This window comes from Rhinichthys klamathensis, unplaced genomic scaffold (genome assembly GCF_029890125.1).
Source record: "Rhinichthys klamathensis goyatoka isolate OS25496 unplaced genomic scaffold, OSU_Roscu_1.1 h1tg000545l_1, whole genome shotgun sequence".
NCBI lineage: Eukaryota > Metazoa > Chordata > Actinopteri > Cypriniformes > Leuciscidae > Rhinichthys > Rhinichthys klamathensis.
The window spans coordinates 324,762-335,377 of record NW_026607017.1 but is presented as its reverse complement, the minus strand read 5'-3'; the positions used below and the strand labels follow the sequence as shown (position 1 = coordinate 335,377).

Below are 10,616 nucleotides of genomic sequence, written 5' to 3'. Positions count from 1 at the left end.
GAAACTTGGAATTGCGAGTCGGAATCCCAAGTTGGAAACTCTGAATTGCGAGTCAGAATTCCAAGTCAGAAACTTGGAATTGCGAGTCAGAAGAGTTGTGAGAAATAAAGTCATGGAACTTTTTTCCTGAAACATTTTAGGTCAACTAACTTTTTAAACTCGGAATTGCAAGTCGGAATCCCAAGTTGGAAACTCTGAATTGCGATTAGGAATACCAAGTTGGAAACTCTGAATTGCAATTAGGAATACTAAGTTGAAAAACTCTGAATTGCTAGTCAGAAGAGTTGTGAAAAATAAAGTCATGGAACTTTTTTTCTGAAACATTTTAGGTCGACTAACTTTTTAAACTCGGAATTGGACAAAATAAAAGTTGGTAACTCGGAATTGCAAGTCGGAATTACAAATTGGCAACTTGGAATTCCAAGTCAGAATCCCAAGTTGAAAACTCTGAATTGCGAGTCAGAATTCCAAGTCGGAAACTTGGAATTGCTAGTCAGAAGAGTTGTGAGAAATAAAGTCATGGAACTTTTTTCCTGAAACATTTTAGGTCAACTAACTTTTTTAACTCGGAATTGCACGAAATAAAGGTTGGAAATTCGGAATTGTGAGTCGGAATCCCAAGTTGAAAAACTCTGAATTGCGAGTCAGAAGAGTTGTGAGAAATAAAGTCATGGAACTTTTTTTTCGGAAACATTTTAGGTCGACTATCTTTTACAACTCGGAATTGCACAAAATAAAAGTTGGTAATTCGGAATTGCAAGTCGGAATTTCAAGTTGGTAACTCGGAATTGCAAGTCGGAATTTCAAGTTGGTAACTTGGAATTGCAAGTCGGAATCCCAAGTTGGAAACTCTGAATTGCGAGTCTAAATTCCATGTCGGAAACTTGGAATTGCTAGTCAGAAAAGTTGTAAGAAATAAAGTCATGGAACTTTTTTTCCTGAAACATTTTAGATCTACTAACTTTTTTAACTCGGAATTGCACGAGACAAAAGTTGGTAACTCGGAATTGTAAAGTCGGAATCCCAAGTTGGAAACTCTGAATTGCGAGTCTAAATTTCAAGTCGGAAACTTAGAATTGTTAGTCAGAAAAGTTGTAAGAAATAAAGTCATGGAACTTTTTTTCCTGAAACATTTTAGATCTACTAACTTTTTTAACTCGGAATTGCACGAGACAAAAGTTGGTAACTTGGAATTGCAAGTCGGAATCCCAAGTTGGAAACTCTGAATTGCGAGTCTAAATTTCAAGTCGGAAACTTAGAATTGTTAGTCAGAAAAGTTGTAAGAAATAAAGTCATGGAACTTTTTTTCCTGAAACATTTTAGATCTACTAACTTTTTTAACTCGGAATTGCACGAGACAAAAGTTGGTAACTCGGAATTGTAAAGTCGGAATCCCAAGTTGGAAACTCGGAATTGCGAGTCAGAAGAGTTGTAAAAAATAAAGTCATGGAACTTTTTTTCCTGAAACATTTTAGGTCAACTAACTATTTAAATTTGGAATTGCAAGTCAGAATTTCAAGTAGGAAACTTGGAATTGTTAGTCAGAAGAGTTGTGAGAAATAAAGTCATGGAACTTTTTTTTCTGAAACATTTTAGGTCAACTAACCTTTAAACTCGGAATTGGATGAAATAAAAGTTGGAAACTTGGAATTGCGAGTCGGAATCCCAAGTTGGAAACTCGGAATTGCGAGTCAGAAGAGTTGTAAGAAATAAAGTCATGGAACTTTTTTTCCTGAAACATTTTAGGTCAACTAACTATTTAAACTCGGAATTGCGAGTCAGAATTTCAAGTCGGAAACTTGGAATTGTTAGTCAGAAGAGTTGTGAGAAATAAAGTCATGGAACTTTTTTTTCTGAAACATTTTAGGTCAATTAACTTTTTAAACTCTGAATTGGACAAAATAAAAGTTGGAAACTTGGAATTGCGAGTCGGAATCCCAAGTTGAAAAACTCTGAATTGCGAGTCAGAATTCCAAGTCGGAAACTCTGAATTGCAAGTCAGAAGAGTTGTGAGAAATAAAGTCATGGAACTTTTTTCCTGAAACATTTTAGTTCGACTAACTTTTTAAACTCGGAATTGCGAGTCAGAATTTCAAGTCGGAAACTTGGAATTGTTGGTCAGAAAAGTTGTAAGAAATAAAGTCATGGAACTTTTTTTCCTGAAACATTTTAGGTCTACTAACTTTTTTAACTCGGAATTGTACGAAATAAAAGTTGGTAACTCGGAATTGTAAAGTCGGAATCCCAAGTTGGAAACTCGGAATTTCGAGTCAGAAGAGTTGTAAGAAATAAAGTCATGGAACTTTTTTCCTGAAACATTTTAGGTCGACTAACTTTTTAAACTCGGAATTGGACAAAATAAAAGTTGGTAACTCGGAATTGCAAGTCGGAATTACAAATTGGTAACTTGGAATTGCAAGTCAGAATCCCAAGTTGAAAACTCTGAATTGCGAGTCGGAATCCCAAGTTGGAAACTCTGAATTGCGAGTCAGAATTCCAAGTCGGAAACTTGGAATTGCTAGTCAGAAGAGTTGTGAGAAATAAAGTCATGGAACTTTTTTCCTGAAACATTTTACATTGAATAACTTATAAACTCGGAATTGTACGAAATAAAAGTTGGTAACTCGGAATTGCAAGTCGGAATATCAAGTTCGTAACTTGGAATTGCAAGTCAGAATCCCAAGTTAGAAACTCGGAATTGCAAGTCGGAATCCCAAGTTGGAAACTCGGAATTATGAGTCAGAAATAAAGTTGGTAACTCGGAATTGCTTTTCAGAAGTCGGAAATTCTGAGTTGCGAGAAATAAAGTCATGGAACTTTACTGAAATGTTTTAGGTCAACTATCTTTTTAAATGTTTCTACTTGTTTAAGAAATCAGACTTTTATATCTCGGAATTTCACGAAATAAAGTTGGTAACTCGGAATTGCAAGTCGGAATCTCAAGTTGGAAACTCGGAATTGCAAGTCAGAAGAGTTGTGAGAAATTACGTCATGGAACTTTTTTCCTGAAACATTTTATGTCGACTAACTTTTTTAACTCGGAATTGCACGTTTCCGACATGGAATTCAGACTCGCAATTCCGAGATATAAAGTCTGAGTTCTGAAAATAGTAACATTTAAAAAGTTTCAGAAAAAAGTTCCATGGCTTTTTTTTAGCAACTCGGTTTCCGACTTGGAATTCTGACTTGCAATTACTATTAATAAAGTCTGAATTCCAAGTTATAAATAGCATGAAATAAAGTCAATTGAAAAAGTCAAATGGAATTGCGAATAATAAAGTGAGAATTGCGAGATAAAGTTATAAACTAAGAATTGAGAAACAAAGTCAGGATTGTGAGAAATTTTTCAGAATTGTGAGTCAGGGTTGTGATTTTCTTTTTAAACAAGCTTCCAAGCAGATCCACATCACAGGAGGTTTTCCATACGGGCTCCCTAATTCTCGCTCATGAATCCGTTTCACTGATGTGGAATTTGCCATTTGTAAAACTCAAGTCAATGTAAAAGCACTCTCTGAAACAGTAACATTAAAAAACAGATGTACAGTGTCACATGACTCACATCACAAAACTCGTGACCGGAGACGGAGATTAGCGGATCTGTTTATCTGCAGTGACAGAGCGCATCATAATCCAGAGACACAACACACACACTCCTGGACACACACAGTCTGACGCTCCGGCCGGGATAATCTCCACGTTTCTGAAGGAAAACCACCTGAGATCATATTCTGCTGAATCTCACACACACTCGCATCAAGATCATCAGGAGCATCAATATCTGGGGCTGAATTACAGCGTCTGCTGAATTATTGATCAGTTATAATAACCTCGGAGAAATGGAGTCCTTTCAGCTCCTCTGTAACATCATGTTTATCAGTGTTCACGCATCCGTACACTCGTTTTCCAGAACAAACACTCCTAAATCAAGATACATTTACTCTTCTGAGAAACGCAGGACAGAGACACACACACACACACACACACCTCAACTACTGAAACACCAGCAACAACTACAAGGCATTACGTTTAATGCTCATTTTATTAAAAAATATCTGTGCACATGACTGTTAGTGTACATTCATGTGTGTGTGACTGAGAAAAATATCATTCACTCCCACACACACACACACACACACACACACACACACACACTCTGTTCATGGTCAGGGTTCATGTTTTAGCTGAACACAGTTCATTACAGTGAATCTACAGGCTTCTCTTTTGTAAACAATAAACGTTACAGTAATGAAACACTATAAAGCATCACGATATTAAATATGTCCTGTAACGATTCTTCAAACATTCACGATCAACACGACATGAGAACAAACCTGGACCTCCAGAACCTCACGTCTTCTTCCTCAGTGTTTCTGTCTCGTCTTCCAGCACTAACATCTAAACACTCTCAAATCAAGACACATTTACTGGAGAAGAAGCAACAACACTGAAGAAATTAAGACTTGGTTTATATAAAATAAAAAAGTAAGTGTTTGTGCTTAAAACATTCAAAGGTTATTCTTCTGACTCCACTGGCAGATCTTGGTTCTTGTTTTAAGCTCAAACTCACTTCATTTTGATACATTTTTTCAGAACTCAAGACTTAATATCTTCAGTGTTGCTTCTTCTCCTGTGTCCTGATTTAAGAATGTTTATATATTAGTGCTGGAAACCAGACAGAAACACTGAGGAAGAACATCATTATAAATCTTGCAGTAAACAAACCTCAGTTTATTCATGAAACAGAAACACACACACATGACCTATATAAAGGAATAAATAAGTGCCTTATAAAAGAGTTATGATCCGGTGTGTGAAGAGACTGCAGGAGTCCCGCCCCTGTCGTCGAGAGGTCAAGGGTCATGTGCAGTCGCCCCTGTCGTCGAGAGGTCAAGGGTCATGTGCAGTCGCCCCTGTCGGCAAGAGGTCAAGGGTCATGTGCTGTCGCTCCTGTCGTCGAGAGGTCAAGGGTCATGTGCAGTCGCCCCTGTCGGCAAGAGGTCAAGGGTCATGTGCAGTCGCCCCTGTCGTCGAGAGGTCAAGGGTCATGTGCAGTCGCCCCTGTTGGCGAGAGGTCAAGGGTCATGTGCAGTCGCCCCTGTCGGCAAGAGGTCAAGGGTCACGTGGTGTCGCCCCTGTCGTCGAGAGGTCAAGGGTCATGTGCAGTCGCCCCTGTCGTCGAGAGGTCATGGGTCATCTGCTGTCGATCCTGTCGGCAAGAGGTCAAGGGTCATGTGCAGTCGCCCCTGTCGTCGAGAGGTCAAGGGCCATGTGCTGTCACTCCTGTCGGGGAGAGGTCAAGGGTCACGTGTAGTCACTCCTGTCTGTGAGAGGTCAAGGGTCATGTGCTGTCGCTCCTGTCGGTGAGAGGTCAAGGGTCATGTGCTGTCGCTCCTGTCGTCGAGAGGTCAAGGGTCATGTGCAGTCGCCCCTTTCGTCGAGAGGTCATGGGTTATGTGCAGTCGCCCCTGTCGTCGAGAGGTCAAGGGTCACGTCCTGTCGGCAAGAGGTCAAGGGTCATGTGCAGTCGCCCCTGTCGTCGAGAGGTCAAGGGCCATGTGCTGTCACTCCTGTCTGTGAGAGGTCAAGGGTCATGTGCTGTCGCTCCTGTCGGTGAGAGGTCAAGGGTCATGTGCTGTCGCTCCTGTCGTCGAGAGGTCAAGGGTCATGTGCAGTCGCCCCTTTCGTCGAGAGGTCATGGGTTATGTGCAGTCGCCCCTGTCGTCGAGAGGTCAAGGGTCACGTCCTGTCGGCAAGAGGTCAAGGGTCATGTGCAGTCGCCCCTGTCGTCGAGAGGTCAAGGGTCATGTGCTGTCGCTCCTGTCGGTGAGAGGTCAAGGGTCATGTGCTGTCGCTCCTGTCGTCGAGAGGTCAAGGGTCATGTGCAGTCGCCCCTTTCGTCGAGAGGTCATGGGTTATGTGCAGTCGCCCCTGTCGTCGAGAGGTCAAGGGTCACGTCCTGTCGGCAAGAGGTCAAGGGTCATGTGCAGTCGCCCCTGTCGTCGAGAGGTCAAGGGCCATGTGCTGTCACTCCTGTCGGGGAGAGGTCAAGGGTCACGTGTAGACACTCCTGTCTGCGAGAGGTCAAGGGTCATGTGCAGTCGCCCCTGTCGTCGAGAGGTCGAGGGTCACGTGCAGTCGCCCCTGTCGTCGAGAGGTCGAGGGTCACGTGCAGTCGCCCCTGTCGTCGAGAGGTCATGGGTCATGTGCAGTCGCCCCTGTCGTCGAGAGGTCAAAGGTCACGTGCAGTCGCTCCGCTGGCACACGGTGAGGTTTGGCATCGCTCAGAGTTCTGGGATATTGCACTCAGTGTAAAGGCCGATCAGTTACTGAGGGAATAAGGCCTCGCTCCTGTGGAATCTCTCCGGCAGGACTAATGATGAGGAAGATGATGATGATGATGATGATGATGATGATGATGATGATGATGATGGCAGTCCACAGAGGAAACTTTTTTTGTCGTTAAACGTTTTTTAAATGTTACTACATGTTTCAGAACATTCAGAGAACATTCAAAAGTAACGTTCCAGTAATGTTTGATATAATGGAATGTTCCCTTAACCAAGAAAAAACAGTTCGTTTCACAGAACATTCAGAAATAACATTTTTATATCTCAATGGGAAAGTTGTCAGAACGTTCCTAGAACATATTTTTGTTCACTAGGAAACTAGATAATATTTGGGGTGTAAAAACACTCATGATTCAGTTTGATTAAAACACTGATCTCACGATCTGATTCTTTAACCCTCTGGTGCTATTGGTCATTTTGGACCGAATTTTATTTTTTATTTTTTATTCATGGGAATGGTACGAAACTTAAGAAAGGTTTTGGCACTTGCTGTGTGAACATAAAAAAAATCATGGACGTTTCGAAAAGCTTAAATGATCCTGAAAACATCAGTCCCACTTGTGCTGCTCGCGGTCAGAAATGACGCATTAGAAACGAATGTCGAGTTTCCTCTAGTGGAAGCGTGTGGAACTGCAGCCGAACACACTCTCACTGAACGCTCGTTTACTGAGAGATCAGCTCACATGCGGAACACACACTTGATTACATTTATGACTTTGATTTTCTTGCAGTTTAAGAGTAAAACGTGATTTTGAAAACATAGATTTCGTATAAAAATTTTAAATAGTTTTTTTGTGCATTTTTCATAACAATAAACGTAAAATTCTGGAACTTTTGTTAAGTTCACTTTTTAAATTTTTTTCACTTCAGAAATAATCCAAGTGTCGTGTTTGAAAAGCGATCAGGCAATCAGAGAAGAACTTCAGTCTGTAATTTAAAGCGTTCAAGATTCTCCACAGTTTAAGTTGGACATTTCATGTTCAGGTCTATGCTCAAAACGTAAATACATGGATTATAAATACAGCGTAAATATAACGTAGTATAAAAAATCCCCTAAAAATACAAAATATTAAATGAAAAACATTATCAAACTAAAATATAGTACATTCATTTCATTGAAATAAAAAACAATCATGCCCTTTTTGACCGACGCGAAGAGCACCAGAGTTAAATAGAGCCAGAATAGAGTTCAAATGCTGTTTTCTGCAATTATCACTTCTAACGCATAAAGTACAGTCCTGATCAGTAAAATAACACATTTTGGTCGGTGACAGCAGAATAGAAATATTAATAATTCTGCTTAACTACAGATGTTCGTTAGACACACAACATTCACCTCTGATTACATCATTTATCAATAATAATAATTATACACATATTTGGTGCGGAATTAAACCTGTGTAAACTTTCACTGTAGGGGAACGACACACGATACGGGTGCAGTTTGAGCTGTGAGATATTGTGGCACGATACATTGTTACACCCCTAATAATATCATATATCTAGCCTATATATTTTATATGGAGTGAGTCTGTACGGTGTAAACCTAATCACGCAACTTTCACTGTTTACTTATTTTTCATCATCTTGAATTCAGATGTAGTTATTGAGTTTATTGTTCACAGTATAATTCCGGAGTTGTGTTTAGGCTGCTCGTGTTCTGTGACGAGTGAACCGGAAGTGTAGCGGTCTAATATCTGCACGGTAACAACTATCTAACAATATAAACATTTATAAATCAAGATGCATTTCCTGGAGAAGAAGCAAAATGACTGAAGATATTAACTCTTGTTCTATGAAGAATATTGTATTTGATTTTTGTTCTTGTTTTAAGCAAAGAATACATTTTTCAATATTTCCATGAAACAAGACTGAATATCTGAAGTAATTTTGCGTCTCACTCAACCCCCAGACAGCAGCACAGTGTCGGCCCAGATCCGGCCCAGATGTACCAGTGTGATCACAGATTTCACAGAGCCTAACCCAGAACACATGAACAGTTTCTGTGTTCTGTAGAGTGGTGTGTGTTAGCGGCCGCTTAGTTAATAACTAATGATCTTTACAACGGAAGTGAATCAATCAAAACTAACTTTATCTGGACAATAACTTTATTCTAGAGCTGCTGTAAAGCCTAAACACTCTCTGTTACTGTAATCTCCTGTTATCACTGTAAAGCTGCTGTGGAACTCTACACTGGTAAAGCGCTGTATAGATGAAGGAGACTCGACTGGATGTGGGCCGCCGCTCTGCTGCTGTCTGGTCCAGTTAGAGGTGTTCAGGCACTGCTTCAACATCTCTGACTATCATCATCATCATCATCATACAAAGAGCTGCACGCTTGATAAGTGCGCGCCACTCACCGGGTCACGTGTCAACAACTGTAAGCATTTCATACACATGTCCAGGAACGGTATGAGCGCGTTCACTGTGCGCGCGGGTCCGAACACAGTCCAGCGTCAGTGCGCGCTCTCGGTCAGTGAATGCCGTTCTGCGTGAACGCGCCGTCCGCCTCGCGCTCCACATCGCACGCGTCGTCCTCGTCATCACCGTGCGAAAGCTGCGAGATCCGGTCGAACGCGTCCACGGCGTTCGGGATGATGTTGACGTACGCGCCCGCGACCTCCTTGTGGAACAGCGTGTCCTGGTTGTAGGACACGAGCTCGTTGCTGATGTTGACCGTGTCCACGGGGGTCCGGCACCGGTTCCGGCAGCCCAGCAGGCTCGAGAAGCTCTTGCGGAACTCCGCGTTGAACGCGTAGATCACGGGGTTCAGCGACGAGTTGGTCCAGCCGAACCACACGAACACGTCGAAAGTGGTGTCGCTGACGCACGACGGGCCCGCGGACGGTTCGCGGGGGCAGAACGGAACCACGCAGTTCAGCACGAAGAACGGCAGCCAGCAGAACACGAACACGCCCATGATCACGGACAGAGTCTTCAGAACTTTAGTCTCGCGGTTGAAGTTCGTCTTCAGGCTGCTGTGTGAATGATGATGATGATGATGATGGTGGCGCGCGAGCCGGTTCGTACGGCTGTTTTGCGCTTGCGCTGCCGCGCGCTCCAGTGAAGCGATCCTCCGGATCTGGATGTGCGCGATCCGGTAGATCCGGGTGTACGTGACGATCATGATGGCCACGGGGATGTAGAAGCTGATGAGGGATGAGGAGATCGCGTACTCGAGGCTCAGGCTCGAGTCGCAGGTGTCCTCGGCGGCGCGCGCGTCGCTGGCGTTGGACCCGGGCTCCGCAGAAGCTTTGTGCCAGTCGAGCTGCACCGGGATGAAGGAGATGAGCACCGACAGGGTCCACAACGCGCCGATCATCACGCACGCCACGCGCGGGGTCATCTTGCGCTCGTAGCGGAACGGGCTGCTGATGGCCCAGTACCGGTCCACGCTGATCACGCACAGGTTCAGGATGGACGCGGTGGAGCACATGATGTCGAACGCCACCCAGATGTCGCAGAACGCACCGAACGGCCAGAACCCGGTGACCTCCGTGACCGCCTTCCACGGCATCACGAGCACGGCCACGAGCAGGTCCGACACGGCCAACGACACGATGAAGATGTTCGTAACTTTCGCGCGCAGGTGTCGGAACCGCAGCACGGCCGCGCACACCAGAATATTCCCGAACAGAGTCCAGAGGATCAGAACGCTCAGCACGGTCCCGGTGAGCGCGCGCGCCAGCAGCTCCCGCGGCTCCGGCTCAGTTCGGTTGGGCATGATGAGTCCCGGGCGCGCTCACGGGTCGCCATCGGGTGTGTGTGCGAGCGCGTGCGTCTCCGGTGCCGGTGTGTCCCGCATTACGGACGCGGTCGATCAAACTGGGAATCCGACACCGAGCGGGTCCAGATGATCTGAGCGATAGGGAACTGTGCACTGCTATTTTGAGAGAGAGAGAGAGAGAGAGAGAGAGAGAGAGAGAGAGAGAGAGAGAGAGAGAGAGAGAGAGAGAGAGAGAGAGAGAGAGAAAATCAGACACTCGAACGCTCACACACGCACGCAAACACTCACACACACTGAATTCTAAACTGTTCATATAACTCTGAAATGTTGATTAGTTGTTCTACTTACCTTTTAATCTATTTATTTTTTGTATCTAGGCCTATGTACATGTATGATGAATAGAAATGCTTTAATAAATTGAAACACATAAAGCACATTTTGAAATGAGAGAGAGAGAGAATGAATAAAATGTGTGAATAAATAAAAGAATCACGGCTTTTTATATAGTGCAATAGAACACAATTCAATAATTTCCTCTCACC

At 43.5% G+C, this 10,616-nt stretch overlaps 1 protein-coding gene across 1 annotated transcript; it reads right to left on the bottom strand.

Moving 5' to 3' along the window:
- Positions 1-8,797: 8,797 nt before the first annotated feature.
- Positions 8,798-10,210, bottom strand: drd5a (dopamine receptor D5a). Its single transcript, XM_056238815.1, has one exon. The coding sequence runs from the start codon at positions 10,069-10,071 to the stop codon at positions 8,821-8,823; it is 1,251 nt and encodes a 416-aa protein (XP_056094790.1). The 5' UTR covers positions 10,072-10,210; the 3' UTR covers positions 8,798-8,820.
- Between the last annotated feature and the right edge of the window lie 406 nt (positions 10,211-10,616).